At 36.7% G+C, this 21,589-nt stretch overlaps 2 protein-coding genes across 6 annotated transcripts in view; one reads left to right on the forward strand and one right to left on the reverse strand.

The window, feature by feature from the left end:
* Window positions 1–21,589, reverse strand: part of nup214 (nucleoporin 214) — a 319,628-nt gene that overhangs the window by 225,112 nt on the left and 72,927 nt on the right. For 2 of the 5 annotated variants that reach the window (XM_051688949.1, XM_051688930.1), the window contains exons 34-36: window positions 17,853–17,992; window positions 11,401–11,434; window positions 10,864–11,172 (exon numbers count right to left, since the gene is read on the reverse strand). In XM_051688949.1, the coding sequence (XP_051544909.1) occupies window positions 11,136–11,172; window positions 11,401–11,434; window positions 17,853–17,992 (211 nt within the window). In that variant the 3' untranslated portion in view covers window positions 10,864–11,135. Of the gene's footprint in view, window positions 1–10,863; window positions 11,173–11,313; window positions 11,435–17,852; window positions 17,993–21,589 lie in introns of those variants that run through there. The other 3 variants (XM_051688934.1, XR_007896211.1, XR_007896210.1) reach the window with 3 other exon arrangements.
* The window catches only part of fam78ab (family with sequence similarity 78 member Ab), a 432,829-nt gene that overhangs the window by 24,463 nt on the left and 386,777 nt on the right, over window positions 1–21,589 (forward strand). The gene's annotated exons all lie outside the window — the stretch shown is intronic.

A 21,589-nucleotide genomic window follows, 5' to 3' on the forward strand; every position in this document is an offset into this window, starting at 1 on the left:
TGAACATGCATATTGTGAATAAAGACAGATTTTTTCCATTAAGAAATAAAACTGTGAAATTCAAAGCAGCTTCTTGTTATTGATTACAACAGATTCAGTTTGTGTTTTGCTCTTAATTGAAATCATTAGTGAGAAATATGACCCGCTGATGTGTGCCTCTTTTTTGTGAACAAATATCAATACATAAAATATTGTTAATTATAATAATAAACCAGCAACAGAGCAGGATGCAAAACATGTTTTTAAAGGAGAGAATCCAGTTTATCATTTATTACATGTCTGTTCCAGCAGTGTTTTTTTCACTCTATTGCAGCTGGATTCATCAACAAACTGGTGGATTTAAATGCGTTTGATAATGGAGCGTATTATCCTGTTATCCTGCATGAGGAAAAGATTAAACTGAAGCAGACTCAAAGATTCACACACTCAATATTCCTCTAGTGCACTGGCAATAATATGAGGGACCTGCTGGTGTGACACATCTGCAAGCAACAGATTTCTGTTGTGAAAATCACAATGTGTTACTAGAGACGTGAAAACATAACAAACACCACTAATAAAGATCAGATAAAGGGAATAAAGTTTAGTGTAATTTACAGTCAGTTCAGACTCAGTGTTTTGAAGGATATAAGCTTTGTTTACTCTTATGGAACAATGTGCAGATGAAAGGCGACGGTTGTGATATCACAGTACATGTTTTAAGGTGTCTGTGTGGGATTTAGGGGAGGTCACAATTTGCATTTACTGCTATATTTACATGTGGCTCTTGTGCACCAGTCTCATAGTCACCCGGTGATACTAATAATGGAGATGCTCCTGTTGAAACAGAGCTCACTGATCCAGGAACAATATTCAAGATGCCAAACGCTCATGAGATTACATTAAAATAACTTTTCTGAAGGCTCTGTGAAAACTGACATTTTTGCTTGAAATTTCGGCATCTCTTTACAAAAAGTTTGTTAACATAACAATTGATGATAAGCACTTTTGCAGCACTTATTGATCTAGGTCAACATTCATTTCAACAATCTTATACATTTAAACAATCAAAAGTTTAATATGTTTACATTAGTGAATACATTATGAACAAAAAATAAACAATTGTATATTTAAAAAGGAACATTAACCAAGATTAATAAATGCTGCAAAATATATTGTTCATTGTTAGTTCATGATACCTGCATTTACTAACGTAAACAAGTACAAAGAAATTACAAATATAATGAAATAAAAATAATAAAATACAAATATGTAAAATGCCACCAAAATCTTGTCACTTTATTTGAAAATGCATCTGATATACTGTAAAAGAAATCATATTTCCCCACCTCTTAATATTCAGATTAGTGCTCAGCAAGTATGTGCTTTTCAGTGTCTGTCTCTTTGTGCTTACAATTATGTGCTTACAGCTTCACAAAGTACCATGTCTTATTTCTCACTTCTGACCCCACGTACACATGAAACGCCAACAAAACTACATCTGGTAAGAACCCACATTAAGTTTTTACACTGAAACCTGTTTGAGTCAAAAGATTAGAGTCTCTAGTTTCATCCAATATGCTGTTTTGAAAATTTCAGTGATTTATCAAAAAACAGCACACTGTTAAACACAATGACCACAGATGTGGACTATAGGGCTATTTTTCCATAAAAAATCCTATATTTACTGTGCATTATCACATTGAGAATAAATGGGTTTATCCAAAAGCTGAAAATGTTTCTTTCAGAGGCTTTATATGGAAAATAAGGAGCATTTCAAACTGTTCTGAGACCAGTGCAGACAGACAGCACACTGGAGGTTAAGTCATACACTAAATAGGGAGCAAGGGAGCATCCTATAGCTCTCTATGCAGTTAAGTGCATTCACTCCTAAAATCCGCCCAAAAGTTCAGTTTCAGGCTGCAGATGATGTTTGGATCACTCAACATGTTTGACAGACATGGGACAATGATAATCAGTACTTAGATTCAGAATTTATAATATATCATTTTTAGGGCTGGGAAATTTAATGCGTCAATTTCTGCGATTAATATATATATATATTTTTTTACACATTAAAAAAAGAATTAGCGCAATTAATGTAGTATCAGTTTTTTTTTTTTTTTTTTTTACTTCCTGAAACTCTCGAGTTGTTCCTGGCAAGCTCCTCAGCCTTACAGGCTCGGATTAGGGTGAGGGCAGGGTTAGGGTATGTGCTGCCTGCCAGGAACAAACCAGGCACTTATGTACAATGGGAAAACTTTGCCAATGTTTTTCACCACTTTCTGTGGCTAAAACTGACATATACAGGTGCATCTCAATAAATTAGAATGTCGTGGAAAAGTTCATTTATTTCAGTAATTCAACTCAAATTGTGAAACTCGTGTATTAAATAAATTCATTGCACACAGACTGAAGTAGTTTAAGTCTTTGGTTCTTTTAATTGTGATGATTTTGGCTCACATTTAACAAAAACCCACCAATTCACTATCTAAAAAAATTAGAATACAATCACAAGACCAATAAAAAAAACATTTTTAGTGAATTGTTGGCCTTCTGGAAAGTATGTTCATTTACTGTATCTGTACTCAATACTTGGTAGGGGCTCCTTTTGCTTTAATTACTGCCTCAATTCGGCGTGGCATGGAGGTGATCAGTTTGTGGCACTGCTGAGGTGGTATGGAAGCCCAGGTTTCTTTGACAGTGGCCTTCAGCTCATCTGCATTTTTTGGTCTCTTGTTTCTCATTTTCCTCTTGACAATACCCCATAGATTCTCTATGGGGTTCAGGTCTGGTGAGTTTGCTGGCCAGTCAAGCACACCAACACCATGGTCATTTAACCAACTTTTGGTGCTTTTGGCAGTGTGGGCAGGTGCCAAATCCTGCTGGAAAATGAAATCAGCATCTTTAAAAAGCTGGTCAGCAGAAGGAAGCATGAAGTGCTCCAAAATTTCTTGGTAAACGGGTGCAGTGACTTTGGTTTTCAAAAAACACAATGGACCAACACCAGCAGATGACATTGCACCCCAAATCATCACAGACTGTGGAAACTTAACACTGGACTTCAAGCAACTTGGGCTATGAGCTTCTCCACCCTTCCTCCAGACTCTAGGACCTTGGTTTCCAAATGAAATACAAAACTTGCTCTCATCTGAAAAGAGGACTTTGGACCACTGGGCAACAGTCCAGTTCTTCTTCTCCTTAGCCCAGGTAAGACGCCTCTGACGTTGTCTGTGGTTCAGGAGTGGCTTAACAAGAGGAATACGACAACTGTAGCCAAATTCCTTGACACGTCTGTGTGTGGTGGCTCTTGATGCCTTGACCCCATTCTCAGTCCATTCCTTGTGAAGTTCACCCAAATTCTTGAATCGATTTTGCTTGACAATCCTCATAAGGCTGCAGTTCTCTTGGTTGGTTGTGCATCTTTTTCTTCCACACTTTTTCCTTCCACTCAACTTTCTGTTAACATGCTTGGATACAGCACTCTGTGAACAGCCAGCTTCTTTGGCAAAGAATGTTTGTGGCTTACCCTCCTTGTGAAGGGTGTCAGTGATTGTCTTCTGGACAACTGTCAGATCAGCAGTCTTCACCATGATTGTGTAGCCTAGTGAACCAAACTGAGAGACCATTTTGAAGGCTCAGGAAACCTTTGCAGGTGTTTTGAGTTGATTAGCTGATTGGCATGTCACCATATTCTAATTTTTTGAGATAGTGAATTGGTGGGTTTTTGTTAAATGTGAGCCAAAATCATCACAATTAAAAGAACCAAAGACTTAAACTACTTCAGTCTGTGTGCATTGAATTTATTTAATACACGAGTTTCACAATTTGAGTTGAATTACTGAAATAAATGAACTTTTCCACGACATTCTAATTTATTGAGATGCACCTGTATAAACTTTCAGGAGGTATTCGCTTGACTCAACTGCACATCCTCGCACAGAAACTAATTGTGTGAAGCAATTCATGCTTATTCATTCCGCATGATACATATCCTGGGCATACTGTATATTGTCTATTATTATAAAAAACAAATTTTTTGTATGCAGTCTTCTTATTTTGTGCATACTGTATATTGTATATTATTATTATTATTTGTTTTTGTATGCAGTCTTCTTATTTTGTGTATACTGTATATTGTATATAATGTTTTGTATGCAGCCTTCTTATTTTGTGCATACTGTATATTGTCTATTATTTTTTGTATGCAGCTTATTTTGTGCATACTGTATATTATTATTTTTTTGTATGCAGCCTTCTTATTTTGTGCATACTGTATATTATTATTATTATTATTATTTTGTATGCAGTCTTGTTATTTTGTCCATACTCTATATTATTTTTTTGTATGCAGCCTTCTTATTTTGTGCATACTATATATTATTATTATTATTATTTTGTATGCAGTCTTATTTTGTGCATACTCTATATTATTATTATTTTTTGTATGCAGCTTTCTTATTTTGTGCATACTGTATATTATTATTTTTTGTATGAAGCCTTCTTATTTTGTGCATACTGTATATTATTATTATTTTGTGTGCAGTCTTGTTATTTTGTGCATACTCTATATTATTATTATTTTTTGTATGCAGCCTTCTTATTTTGTGCATACTGTATATTGTATATTATTATTTTTTGTATGCAGCCTTCTTATTTTGTGAATACTGTATATTATTATTTTTTTGTATGCAGCCTTCTTATTTTGTGCATATTGTATATTGTATATTATTATTTTTTGTATGCAGCCTTGTTATTTTGTGTATACTGTATATTATTATTATTATTATTTTGTATGCAGTCTTGTTATTTTGTGCATACTCTATATTATTATTTTTTGTATGCAGCTTTCTTATTTTGTGCATACTGTATATTGTATATTATAATTTTTTGTATGCAGCCTTCTTATTTTGTGCATACTGTATATTGTATATTATTATTATTATTGTGTATGCAGTCTTCTTATTTTGTGCATACTGTATAATGTATATTATTTTTTGTATGCAGTCTTCTTATTTTGTGCATACCGTATATTGTATATTATTTTGTATGCAGTCTTCTTATTTTGTGCATACTGTATATTATTATAATTTTTTATTGAATACAGTCTTCTTATTTTGTGCATACTGTATATTGTATATTATTATTATTATTTGTATGCAGTCTTCTTATTTTGTGTATACTGTATATTGTATATTATTATTATTAGTTTTGTATGCAGCCTTCTTATTTTGTGTATATTGTATATTACTTTTTGTATGCAGCCTTCTTATTTTGTGCATACTGGATATTGTATATTATTATTATTTGTATGCAGTCTTCTTATTTTGTGTATACTGTATATTGTATATTATTATTATTAGCTTTGTATGCAGCTTTCTTATTTTGTGCATATTGTATATTATTACTTTTTGTATGCAGTCTTCTTATTTTGTGCATACTGTATATTATTTTTTGTATGCAGTCTTCTTATTTTGTGCATACTGTATATTATTTTTGTATGCAGCCTTCTTATTTTGTGCATACTGTATATTATTTTTTGTATGCAGTCTTCTTATTTTGTGCATACTGTATATTATTGTTATCTTTTGTATGCAGTCTTCTTATTTTGTGCATACTGTATATTATTTTTTGTATGCAGTCTTCTTATTTTGTGCATACTGTATATTATTATTATTTTTTGTATGCAGCCTTATTTTGAGCATATTGCATATTGTATATTATTATTATTTTTTGTATACAGCCTTCTTATTTTGAGCATACGGCATATTGTATATTACTATTATTTTGTATGCAGTCTTCTTATTTTGTGCATACTGTATATTGTATATAATTATTTTTTGTATGGTCTTATTTTGTGCATACTGCATATTGTATATTATTATTATTTTTGAATGCAGCCTTCTTATTTTGTGTATACTGCATATTGTATATTATTATTATTTTGTATGCAGTCTTCTTATTTTGTGCATACTGTATATTGTATATTATTATTTTTTGGTATGCAGCCTTATTTTGTGCATACTGCATATTGTATATTATTATTATTTTGTATGCAGTCTTATTTTGTGCATACTGTATATTGTATATTATTATTTTTTGGTATGCAGTCTTCTTATTTTGTGCATACTGTATATTGTATATTATTTTTTGTATGCAGCCTTCTTATTTTGTGCATACTGCATATTATTTTTTGTATGCAGCCTTCTCATTTTGTGTATACTGTATATTGTATATTATTAGGTGTATATTGTGTTATGTGTAAATCAGATGTATATTGTAATTGTCATACTGCTATGTTGCTTGGAACTGCAACCAAGACTTTCACCCACTGTTGCACTTGTGTATATGGTTGAGTGACAATAAAGGGATTTGATTTGATTTTATAAACACAGGAGAGGATTTATTGTACAGAGAATGGAGACTTCACTCACAAGTGCTGAACCAGGTGTGAGAGAGATACAGCCAAGATGCTGAATCTCTTTGCATTGCCTGTAAACGCGCAACTACTGTTGTCTGAACCAATGTCTAAAGTGAAACTGCCCAAGAGAGATCCTGCGTGTGTGCAATAGAGACAGAGAAGGACCTGTCTGTTCAGCATGCTGCAGCCAGGTACAGTAAACTTGTAGAGACTGAACGGAAGCCAGAGAAAATAATAGCTTTGAGATTTTAAACTTCAGCAAATTAAACATCAGCATTCAATATGTTTTATATCTGTTTGTATAGTGTCTAATGCATTGGCAATAAAGTTTGATATGAATTGAATGTGCCCATTTAATCCTATTATTAAAAAAATTCCACTGGAAAATTTCAAAAGAATTTGACCAACTTTTAATCACAACACGTCCACTGATTTTATGCCATGTATACATATGCTTGTATCAAAGATTATTACCTGATTGATAAAGATTAATACCCAATCTAATTATCTAAAAAAAAAAAAAAAAAAAAAAAAAAAAGTTAATGTTATTTCTTGTAAGCTCTTTGAGACGAAGTATAAAGTTTTTATGGTTTTATATAAAATTGTTGCCAAAGTAGAAAAAACATTGTAACAAAGTCAAATCAAGTCAAATAATTTTTATTTGTATAGTTTTTTTTCATTTGTGCTTTTCCCAATACGCATTGTTCCAAAGCAGCTTCATAGAAAATCAGTTGTAATGTCTTAAAAACATGAATAATCAACACTCCTGGAAACATAATTAATAATTTGATTTGAAAAAAATCTGACTTTCTATAGTTTGGTATTATTAAAAATTTCACAACTTAGCTGCACATGTGGACATCAATTTTTAGGAAAACGGTTTGCTCTAGATTTTTCTTTGTGCTTGTTTTTTAGGTGCTACTAGTTACAAATCCAAAAGGTAAATGAAATGCACACAACAGTCAGGAGGGGGTCTCACACAATATAATAAAAATATATTGATGACCTGGCATTCTCTTTCAAAGCATGTTTTGTGTCAACTCTGTTACATCGAAAATGTTGTCGGGGTTGAAGGTCAGCACAAAAATGCCTAAGCTAGGTGAAATATCAGTGCACTACACCAAATTATTTAGTCAGAATTTGTGTGATCTGTGTAAAGAACAAAATGTTTTCTGTATAAATGCTCACTGTGATTTTCCCCATAACAGAGTTGAACTGCTGACGAGGTCAATATAAGTGTAAATATCATGAAATGCTGATAAAGACTGTAAGAGAAACTCATCACGGTTTGAACAATTTGATCATCTCACTCCCTCTAATATATCAGAAAGATCAAAATATTATTTGTAGAAGGACCCAGCAAAAACAGAACGTTCCTCAAATGTTAGCATATGGATCCCATTTTTATATTTGATTTTTAGGAACCACTTACTAGCATTCCAGAAACGTTCTCTTAAGTAATTTTTTTATAACCATAAACTAACATTCCTAGAATGTTGCTGGGAGTTTTTTGGGAACTTATTTGAGTGATTTATTATCTACATACAGCAAGGGTTGCAGAACGATAATATAGAGGTTAGGAGAACATTAGTAAAACGCTAAGGAAACATTAAGAGAACTTTCTCCAAACCTACAGGGAACATTCTATTTGTAAAAAAAACTAAATTTTCCTTACTAACCAAAAGAGAATGTTCTAAAAATAAATAAATACATAAAACAAAGCATTTTAGAAAAAAAAAAAAAATAAAAAAAAAAAAAAATAAAAACTACAACATTACATTTGATATTGTGTTTCAGTATAAGCAATAATTCTCAATTTCTCAATTCTATATAATCCATTTAAATCTAATGCAATTAATAAATAACATTCCTGATTCTCTGGAGACCCACAGAACAGGAAGAGAAAAGCTCACAGTCATATTCATGTACTGCGGTGACCGCCTCTTACTCTAGTGTCAAAGTTCAATGAGTTCTTCATCACGTCACATTGCTCACATTCTTCAGCTCAAGCTAAATTTAGCTGCAACATCACAACACAATTTCAAGGTCATCAGAGATGCTGGAGCAACACTGAACCAATATCATGAGAATAACAAAGTATTCAATAAAGTTAATAAAAGAAGTAAAATTGAGTCGATGGGTTACAAATATAAATGGATCATATGAGTTCAGCTTACTGAAGAGAAGTAAACAGATTATTAGTCTGTAAGTGCTTCGAGAGACATCTGACAGGTCACATCTTACACGTACATTTATTCATCTAGCAGTGACTAACAAACAGGAAAATGGCAACATTCATCACACTGTGACTCCTGCATCTCACTGCACTTAATCTGTTTAGAGTTTGAAAATAAGCACTGGTGTTCAGCTGGTGTGGCAGATTTTACTGAATGATTTTTGCTTACTGACCAAAATCGAGCATAACTCAGGTTATATAGTCATTTAAAAGTCTTTGTGACAGATTGTGTGACACTATCTGACCTTGTAGTATTGAGTAAGGATAGACAGATTTATACAAGAGATAGTTCCGGTCCTCAAATCTGATTGGACAAGACATGTTCCGTTGAGTGCTGATGTCACAGAACATGGTCTCAAAGGCTTCACTGTTTGTATCACTCTGCTTGTGTTCGTGGCGTTCTAAAGTAAAGTGTATGAGTAGCGCAATAAGAGTAGCTAGATGTGTGTCATTCTTTTTTCCTGTGACACTGAAGATTTTTGCCAGCAGGTGGCAACAAAAGACCGTTTTTATGTATTATGAGCCAGTTAAGTTTGACGTGCATTGTGTCAGCTCACGTCAGTCAGCGAGTCAGTCATTGTCTCTCACTCCAAGATCGCTCGGATTACTACTATATTACTACAGCTGGGAAATACTGTTAGACTAACAGCTTCAGTATTTAGACTTATCACAGCTGAAAGACACAACAGGAAGAGGAATCAAAAACACTCAGGGCACTTACCTGTTACCGGATTTTCCGCATTGGGAGGAGATATGAACATTCAACATGGTGGAGGAGAGAACGGTTTCAATAGTGAACGACCCTTGCAAACCGGCTACTGTGAAATACTCAGGGGGAATCCACTCAAATGGCTATTTTTACACAGAGAAAAGCTGACTAACACTACACTACGGCTGTGGAATAAAGTTAAACAACTTAAGCTTTACTGTTCATCTCTGTTTGGGAGTCACGTCAGACGCAGGTAATCACACACGCTCAAAGTGACTTGTTAGAAACAGCTCAAGATGTCGTTACTAGTTCTAAAGTGACGTTTTTGATTTAGTAACAGAGGCTTGTGCGCATCTTCTGAACTAGCAACGGAAGATCTTGATCTGTGGTGTAAGAAAGTAGTTCCATATACAAGTGCGATTTTTTGTGACAGTTCTTAGTTTTTCCCTCATTTTTTTTTAAATACGTGTTCATCAACTGTTGTATAAAAGTAATATCAAACTTGCAGTAGTGCTGTATTTAAAATACAGTGTAAAATAAGAAGATTTTAAGCAAGTTTGTGTACATCTTTTATTTGTTGTTGTATATCAGCCCTGCTCTTTAAAAACTAGTTTCTAAATTCTCCAAATTCAAGACTTTAACCTGAATGCACTCAATTAATTTTGTTTTGAAATGATTTCACTTTTTATCATTGAGGTGAGAGAAACCCGATATGATCTGGCACATATACACTAAATCAATATTTTCCTGTTTGAGGGAAGCACGACTCGACACAAACTGGACTGTTTTAGGAATATATAACAACAACAGATTTCAAGAGCTCACGTTAAGACTGTTCAGAATGATCTTAGAACATTGTTATTTGAAATGAATTCACTACAGTTTAGAGTTCACTGAAGTATTCAAGAAATCACTAGCTCTGTTTCTTACAATATAAACCTGTTACTGAAGACTCTTGCAGCGAGTTACAAAACAAAACCAGCTGTAATGAACCGTTCTGACACACATTCTGCAGTATTTTATGTGTAACTGTGAATAAAAGTATAATATTGTTTATTTAATCATGTATGTACACCAATCAATGGTCAGATATGGAAAGAGTGTGTACAGTAGGGCCAATGTGATGAATTTCATATGTGACATACTGGATTTAAATATCTGTGCATATCACAGGACGCCTCTCTGACGTGTCATCTACAGTATGATAACAGTGTGAGTGACTGTGATATTAACAACATATGGAAAACGGGTGTCTGTCTGATGTCACCTCAACACAGTTACTAAAGATCATGTCAAGTCTTTGTCTCTGACTCCAGTTTAAAAGCTTTAATCAACATAAAAATACAGAGATGGCTGTGTGAGTATATGCGAATGTGATTAACAAAAACGAGAAAGAGAATCTGAGCAATGAGAAACAGACGTGACATCTGCGTGTGTTCAGATGAAAATATCAATAATATCACAGAAGCATTTCGATAACAGAAGAATGACATGAAAAGACTGAAATGACACAGACTGTCAACAGCATTTGAGTTTATTTCTCATTTTGCATGTTAAAACAGAACAAACCTAATGAACACTGTGTGACAGCAGAAATAAAACTTGTTTCATTACATCAGATGAATCTGCAGCAGATCATCAGCACACATTAAAAATATGAAACCTCGCTGCTATGAATATTGCATTTAAAATGTAAAATTGTGCACACGAATCAAATCAAATCCTCAATGATTTCAATATTTCTCCTTTAAGAAATGTAAAAGAGAAAGTGACTGAATTCAGGAGTTTTTTTAACTTCTCCAACTGCTGAACGTTTGAGGCGACGATCTGCAATAGAGATATGAACAATGTCTACAGTAAACATCATCATTTGATGTAATTAATCAATAGTAAATCTGCTGAAGCAATTATAATTAGCTAACTATAGAAGTCTATGCATGTCCTCATGTACATAGCTAGATAACAGGGTGAGATGCTCGTGGTCTTTATTTCATGACCAGCCTTGATTTACAACAAATACATTTCATACAAATTTCACACAAAATGATTTCTTACTGGTTGGCATTGGTGTTTCCAAAACCTCCAAAACCTGCAATCACAAGGCAAAGAGTAGAGTCAAACATGAGTGATAGTTTCATCAGAACAACAGCTGAACGTTAACCTAATCTCCATTAGAAACAGAAAATAACACACAAATGATCAATATAAGCCATAGTACTAGTGACATTTAGCAAACATCTTTAACTAGTATAGAAGAAAGAGAAAGATAGATAATGTTGAAAGAGCAAGCCATACAGGTACTACAGTGGGTTTATAGTGGGGGAATGTGCAGCACTCTCAAACACACAATGCCTTCATAACATCAATCACATCACAAAACCACACAACACCTTTACATCACACAACACCAAAACACACCATCACTACGAATTACAACACCACACATCACCAGTCATACCTACACAACACCAAAAAGCAATCACACAATTACAACACCAATCACACCATCACAACACCATTCACAGCACAACACATCACCATCACAACACCAACACCACACATCACTATCACAAAACTACACATCACTATCACACAAAACTACACATCACTATCACACCAATCACATAATTACAACACCAATCACACCATCACAACACCATTCACAGCACAACACATCACCATCACAACACATCACCATCACAAAACTACACATCACTATCACACAATTACAACACCAATCACACCATTCACAGCACAACACATCACCATCACAACACCCAACACCACACATCACCAAACTACACATCACTATCACACCAATCATACCATAACACCACCACACATCATCACAACACCACACATCACCATCACAACACTACACATCACTATCACACCAATCATACATCACACCACCACACATCACTATCACACCAATCATACATCACACCACCACACATCACTATCACACCAATCATACATCACACCACCACACATCACCATCACAACACCCAACACCACACATCACCAAACTACACATCACTATCACACCAATCATACCATAACACCACCACACATCATCACAACACCACACATCACCATCACACCACCACACATCACTATCACACCAATCATACATCACACCACCACACATCACTATCACACCAATCATACATCACACCACCACACATCACTATCACACCAATCATAGATCACACCACCACACATCACCATCACAACACCACACATCACTATCACACCAATCATACCATAACACCACCACACATCACCATCACAACACCACACATCACCATCACAACACTACACATCACTATCACACCAATCATACATCACACATCACTATCACACCACCACGCATCACCATCACACCACCACACATCACTATCACACCAATCATACATCACACCACCACACATCACTATCACACCAATCATACATCACACCACCACACATCACCATCACAACACCACACATCACTATCACACCAATCATACATCACACCACCACACATCACTATCACACCAATCATACAACACACCACCACACATCATCACACCACCACACATCACTATCACACCAATCATACCATAACACCACCACACATCACCACAACACCACACATCACCATCACACCACCACACATCACTATCACACCAATCATACATCACACCACCACACATCACCATCACAACACCACACATCACTATCACACCAATCATACCATAACACCACCACACATCACAACACCACACATCACCATCACAACACTACACATCACTATCACACCAATCATACATCACACATCACTATCACACCACCACGCATCACCATCACACCACCACACATCACTATCACACCAATCATACATCACACCACCACACATCACTATCACACCAATCATACATCACACCACCACACATCACCATCACAACACCACACATCACTATCACACCAATCATACATCACACCACCACACATCACTATCACACCAATCATACAACACACCACCACACATCACTATCACACCAATCATACCATAACACCACCACACACCATCACAACACCACACATCACCATCACAACACAACACATCACTATCACACCAATCATACATCACACCACCACTCATCACTATCACACCAATCATACATCACACCACCACACATCACTATCACACCACCACACATCACCATCACAACACCACACATCACCATCACACCAATCGTACATCACTATCACACCAGTCATACAACACACCACCACACATCATCACAACACCACACATCACCATCACAACACTACACATCACTATCACACCAATCATACATCACACCACCACACATCACCATCACAACACCACACATCACTATCACACCAATCATACATCACACCACCACACATCACTATCACACCAATCATACAACACACCACCACACATCATCACACCACCACACATCACTATCACACCAATCATACCATAACACCACCACACATCACCACAACACCACACATCACCATCACACCACCACACATCACTATCACACCAATCATACATCACACCACCACACATCACCATCACAACACCACACATCACCATCACACCAATCATACCATAACACCACCACACATCACAACACCACACATCACCATCACAACACTACACATCACTATCACACCAATCATACATCACACATCACTATCACACCACCACGCATCACCATCACACCACCACACATCACTATCACACCAATCATACATCACACCACCACACATCACTATCACACCAATCATACATCACACCACCACACATCACCATCACAACACCACACATCACTATCACACCAATCATACATCACACCACCACACATCACTATCACACCAATCATACAACACACCACCACACATCATCACACCACCACACATCACTATCACACCAATCATACCATAACACCACCACACACCATCACAACACCACACATCACCATCACAACACAACACATCACTATCACACCAATCATACATCACACCACCACTCATCACTATCACACCAATCATACATCACACCACCACACATCACCATCACACCACCACACATCACCATCACACCACCACACATCACCATCACACCACCACACATCACCATCACACCAATCGTACATCACTATCACACCAGTCATACAACACACCACCACACATCATCACAACACCACACATCACCATCACACCAATCATACATCACACCACCACACATCACTATCACACCAATCATACATCACACCACCACACATCACTATCACACCAATCATACAACACACCACCACACATCATCACACCACCACACATCACTATCACACCAATCATACCATAACACCACCACACATCACCACAACACCACACATCACCATCACACAACCACACATCACTATCACACCAATCATACATCACACCACCACACATCACCATCACAACACCACACATCACCATCACACCAATCATACCATAACACCACCACACATCACAACACCACACATCACCATCACAACACTACACATCACTATCACACCAATCATACATCACACATCACTATCACACCACCACGCATCACCATCACACCACCACACATCACTATCACACCAATCATACATCACACCACCACACATCACTATCACACCAATCATACATCACACCACCACACATCACCATCACAACACCACACATCACTATCACACCAATCATACAACACACCACCACACATCATCACACCACCACACATCACTATCACACCAATCATACCATAACACCACCACACACCATCACAACACCACACATCACCATCACAACACAACACATCACTATCACACCAATCATACATCACACCACCACTCATCACTATCACACCAATCATACATCACACCACCACACATCACCATCACACCACCACACATCACCATCACAACACCACACATCACCATCACACCAATCGTACATCACTATCACACCAGTCATACAACACACCACCACACATCATCACAACACCACACATCACCATCACAACACTACACATCACTATCACACCAATCATACATCACACCACCACACATCACCATCATAACACTACACATCACCATCACACCAATCATACCTTAACACCACCACACAATCACAACACCATCATAACAACACCAAACAACAACCACACAATTACAACACCAATCACTCCCTCACAGCACCACACACCAATCAATACACCATCAACTCATCACTTGTAGGACTAGCACTGTGGTGGTGAGGGTTTCAGTATTGTGCTGTTCATAAAACTGGGTAAAAATATAGATTTTCCGATGCATCATGATCTTCATTCAATTCTTAAATCCCAAGATCAATTGTTTTCTATGCACAACCCTCTCCAATACAAGTAAATCACTTGCATATGCAGCCAAATTCATGATACGCAACTAAAAAAAGTCAGTGATTAGCTACTGGCTGGTAAATGTTCAGATTTCACTCACCAGTGATTGAATAGTATAGATGCGCTTAAGAAACTCTATTTTTACCCAACCAAAACAAACACTTCTGTGAGATGTTGCTGCCACTCTTAAAGAGACAGTACCGATTTAGCACTCGTTCATACTTGTAAATAGTACAAATTATGCATGTAAACAACAAACATGCAACTGTATACACATGCAATATAATACATGCAATTTCAAGACATTTTTATAAATACATTGATTTTTAAATTTTTCAAAAGCTAAAATGTGACCAATATGTTGAAAAACTAATGATAAAATATAAACTGTCAAATCAATATTTTCATAATGTACCAAGTTAGAAGGCACCCTGTATAATTAACAGCATTCGCTGAGAGAGAATGTCTTTCATATGCAAGCACAATGGATATTATATTTAAAATATAACCATATGAAACTATATCGAATTGAAAGCTTGTGAAATTGAATTGAACTGGGAAATATGCATCAATACCCAGCCCTACTGATGGGGTCTGGGTATCTCAGCGAGTATTGACGCTGACTACCACCCCTGAAGTCGTGAGTTTGAATCCAGGGTGTGCTGAGTGACTCCAGCCAGGTCCCCTAAGCAACCAAATTGGCCCGGTTGCTAGGGAGGGTAGAGTCACATGGGGTAACCTCCTAGTGGTCGCGATTAGTGGTTCTCGCTCTCAATGGGGCGTGTGGTAAGTTATGCGTTGATCGCGGAGAGTAGCATGATTCTCCACATGCTGCGAGTCTCCACGGTGTCATGCACAATGAGCCACGTAATAAGATGCGCAGATTGACAGTCTCAGAAGCGGAGGCAACTGAGACTTGTCCTCCACCACCCGGATTGAGGTGAGTAACTGCGCCACCACGAGGACCTACTAAGTAGTGGGAATTGGGCATTCCAAATTGGGAGAAAAGGGGATAAAAAAAATAAATAAAAAAAAATACTCAGCCCTACTGTTTATTATTACAGAACTTGGTTTGACCCACCTTTCATATGATATTATTTGGCCCTAAACGAGGGTATGTTTTTGAGTCTTTGACGTGAGTAACAACTTGTGTACTAAAGCAGCAACTATTTATCACTGTAGTCAAGTAGCAACTAACACACAGCATAAAGCACTTGTGTTTGTCTGCCGCAAATGCATTGCAAGAGATATGAAGACTGTGTGCAGCAGTGAGGAATGGGCTGGATCATGTCCACAGAGTCCACACTCTGGTGACATTGTCACACGGCAAAAGGGCACATCCCCTGCTTACCATCATCAACAGCTGTTCATGTTTGCAATTTAGATCAATTCATGCCATGTGAAAATTCACATAAAAAAACAAAACACAAAATCAAAACAACGTATTCTCATGACCCCTTCTCTCAAGCTGCGTAAATTCGCACAGTGAATCACCAGCGTTTTTTTCCATCAGGTGGGTGAATAGTTTTCTCCACTAATGAATAAGGTAAAATGTTTTTGATTCACTTTCGCAATGCAAACTTTTCTCACAACCAGATGAAAACTTGCATTGCATTTGATCTAAATAGCTTCGAGGTAGAAAAACTGCTCTCGATTCACTTCACATTGTTGCGTCGTGCCGTGAATGGGCTTTCAGGACAGATTGATTTCATAGCAACTGTGAACCGTACTGGAGTCTATGTGAACCTTATCCCTGACCCTATTTTCAAGTGGACTCAGGTGCAGTCTGTTGATTGTTGGAAGTCAAACGGTCTTGGGTATGAAACCGTTTCCTTGTCTTCTTGCAACAGAGCTTTTGGTACAAACTCACTCAGAGTGGCAGAAACATAAATTGATAAATTTTAAACTGCCACTGCTGCCAACAAATAAGGTAAGGACAATAAAAACAGCACTCCGCTAGATCTTCTGCCCCATTAAGCACTACATTTGGCAGCTGAAGCTGCTTCCCCGACAGCAGAAACCCTATAAATTCTGCAGCAGTGTTGGGTGTGAATGAGACAGAAATATGACGGGATCTCACCACCAGAAGATCCAAAGCCAGAGAAACCGCTGCTCGGGGCTCCAAACCCTGATGGCTGCTGTTGTGCTATGCTGCCGAATGACGGTGCTGAATTCTGACTGGCTAGACTGCCAAATGATGGTGCGCTAGGAGATGCAAACCTGCAAACAGAGAATCAGCAAATTAATAATATCATCAACAGTTCTGATGCAGAGTAAAAGAAGCAAAAAAGAATAAGGTGGCCAACTAGTCATCTGACAAATGAAAAGTTGATCAATATGGTAAACTAATGAGTTTCAGATATTTTTGTGTTCTGTTGGTGAAGCTTTAAAGGGACAAATTTATAGTAGCAGCTTCTCAGAGAAGGTTTTAGGTTTTAGCCTGCTGTGTTTAGCGTGTAACAGTAATTGCTGACTGTCAGCATGCTAAATCCTTCATCAACAAGTTTCCATTCTTTTTAAAGCTTCTCCACTACAGTCATCAAAACAGCACTTGTGAAAACCACTGACTTCAACAATAAATTTCAAGCCAATTAATAAAACCATTTGATTCTTGTCATGACACTAGAATATCTATATCAAGGACATCAATTTCATCTCATCGTCGTTATGGTTGACAAAATCAAAGAATCCTCAAAGAATCCGTTGACGAGATGAACACTGATCCATTGTCAGAGAGTAAGTATGCAGCACAGAATGGCAGCGTGTTTATTTTCGTGAGTTATGCAGTATGAGCACAGGTGCCTACAGACAGACATTCACAGAGCATTTGTGTCCAGAGATTGAGGATTAAATTACAGCCGACAGAAAACCCAGCTCTGCAGGACAACAGACAGAGCAGACATAGATCACCTCCCTCACTCAAAAATACCCCCCCACCTCTGACCTTAATATGGGAGTCAATATTTGTAGAGTGACCTTCCTGTGGACTGATGGCTTTATCTGAACACACACACACACACACACACACACACACACACACACACACACACAGACAGACAGAGCTGTGATATGACACAGCCAATCAGGAGTGAGTCAGAGAGCCTGAAGCACTTCAGATAGATTGATGTCTCACTATTGTCAAGAGGTCGATTAGATGTACTTCATGTATGTATATGGATAGAGCTCTTAAAGGGATTGTTCACCCAAAAATGAAAACAATTCCGTCAACATTTACTCACTCTCATGTCGTTCTAAACCTGTATGACTTCCTTTCTACAGTGAACACAAAAGTTGTTTTGCAGAATGACAGCTTTAAAATTCATTCAGCAGTTATTCTGTATGTTCATTAAGGTTCATTTCTTTTAGTTTGTGACAGAAAAATATAAAAATCAGCAGTTATTTAAGAATTTTCTCAGAAGCTTTTATTGAAAGTGAATCTGCATTTTTAAAGTATACATTTTAACACAAATAATTATTTTTCAATAATTCAACGGGCCAGAGTCAATTATTCTGCTTATAACATGGTTACCACACCTTAAGAAATCATTTAGGGTTTTATCTCAAGACATTTTCTGGTTTTCATTCCTAAAAGACAACTAAAAGAAGAGATTGAATGTGGGATTACCTTTGTTTGTTGCAGCTCTCGTCAGAAGTAACACTGCTTAAAAATTAGAGCTGAAACATTTTCGTTGTTACAAAATTACAAAATAAGAAAAATACAGAAGCACTCTTGTTGTGAAATAAAGCGGAGCCAGAGCTGCCGTTCCACTTAAGCAAAACTTGCACGTCAGAGCGTCTTTAAAGAAAACACTATATTATACAGTGTTATAATGCATTCTTTATTAAAGTTCAAATAATAAGGAAGCAGGTCATGTAAATAAGTACAAACTCTGAAACTGGCATTTCTCTGTGCGGTCAGCGCCTCTTCTATGAGTTGCACGAAGTGACCCGATCTAAGGAAAAGAGATTGAAACTGCAACCCAGCTTATGCACACACTGATGCGCACACTTGCTGCAGCTTGATTATAACGTGATTGCTCATGACCTAGTGATTCGTGAATCATAAAATACAGTATGTGTCATGGTGTATATTATCGTGAAGAAAACTGGTGATACGCTGATCTATTAAGAAGAGAGAGTTGTTTATTTTTTTGAGAGTTAAAGATTGATTGAAGTGAACAAAAAGGTGAGAGATAGTAGTCTTCGCCTGATATTTTTTACATATTGCCAAGCCCTAATGTGCGTGTATGTATGTGTGTGTGTCAGTGTCAGTGTGTGAGAGTGTGGGTGAGACGACAGCAAAAGAGAGAGAAAAGGAGCGTGATTTTAAACTGAAATTGAAATACATTTAGAATATTACAGACATTGTTTGATGTTCTTAACTGATTTACTTTAACCAGTGTCTTTGTTTTAGTTGGTTATTTTTGTTGTGGTAGGCTGTACAGCTCTTTAAAAAAACTAAAATAATTAGGTGAAGTGATTTGGAACTGTTATGTGGTCAAGACCTGGAACTACTTCATAGCCGTGCGTTTGTTGAAAAATAATTGCACACCTTAGAACGTCTGTCAACCAATCAGAATCAAGCATTCAACAGACCCGTGGTATAAAACATTTTAATTTATTAAGTGTATTATATCAATTTACAGTTGAAGTCAGAAGTTTACATACACTTAGGATGAAGTCATTAAAACAAATTTTTTAACCACTCCCCAGATTTAATATTAGCAAACTATAATTTTGGCAAGTCGTTTTCTTTGTGCATTTTTCCAACAATTGTTTACAGACAGATTGTTTCACTTTTTAATTGACTATATCACAATTCCAGTGGGTCAGAAGTTTACATACACTAAGTTAACTGTGAATTTAAGCAGCTTGGAAAATTCCAGAAAATTATGTCAAGCCTTTAGACAATTAGCTTCTGATAGGCTAATTGGAGGTGTACCTGTGGATGTATTTTAAGGCCTACCTTCAAACTCAGTGCCTCTTTGCTTGACATCATGGGAAAATCAAAAGAAATCAGCCAAGACCTCAGAAAAAAAACAATTGTGGACATCCATAAGTCAAATCAAATCCCAGAACAACAGCAAAGGACCTTGTGAAGATGCTGGAGGAATAGGTAGACAAGTATCTATATCCACAGTAAAACGAGTCCTACATCGACATAACCTGAAAGGCTGGGCAGAACTGAAAAAGCGTGTGCGAGCAAGGAAGCCTACAAACCTGACTCAGTTACACCAGTTCTGTCTGGAGGAATGGGTCAAATTTCCATCAACTTATTGTGAGAAGCTTGTGGAAGGCTACCTAAAATATTTGACCCAAGTTAAACAATTTAAAGGCAATGCTACCAAATATTAACAAAGTGTATGTAAACTTCTGACCCACTGGGAATGTGAAGAAAGAAATAAAATCTGAAATAAATCAATTCTCTCTACTATTATTCTGACATTTCACATTCTTAAAATAGTGATCCTAACTGACCTAAGACAGGGAATGTTTTCTACGATTAAATGTCAGTAATTGTGAAAAACTGAGTTTTAATATATTTGGCTAAGGTGTTTGTAAACTGCTGACTTCAACTTGTACATATACAAATTAGGGCTTGGAACGCTAATAATTTTTACTAGTCAACTATTCGCCCAGAAAGGTTTGTTTACCTTACAGTATGTAGCATAAAAGATCCAGAGGCTGCATTACCCTAACTTGTTTTAACAACTTTTTTTAAAACATAACTGTTTGATTGTCACATACATAGTGACATACAGACTAAAGTAACTAAATAAAATATAAAAGTCATACAGGTTTGAAACAACATAAGGG

This window comes from Myxocyprinus asiaticus, chromosome 4 (genome assembly GCF_019703515.2).
Source record: "Myxocyprinus asiaticus isolate MX2 ecotype Aquarium Trade chromosome 4, UBuf_Myxa_2, whole genome shotgun sequence".
Classification (NCBI taxonomy): Eukaryota; Metazoa; Chordata; class Actinopteri; order Cypriniformes; family Catostomidae; genus Myxocyprinus; species Myxocyprinus asiaticus.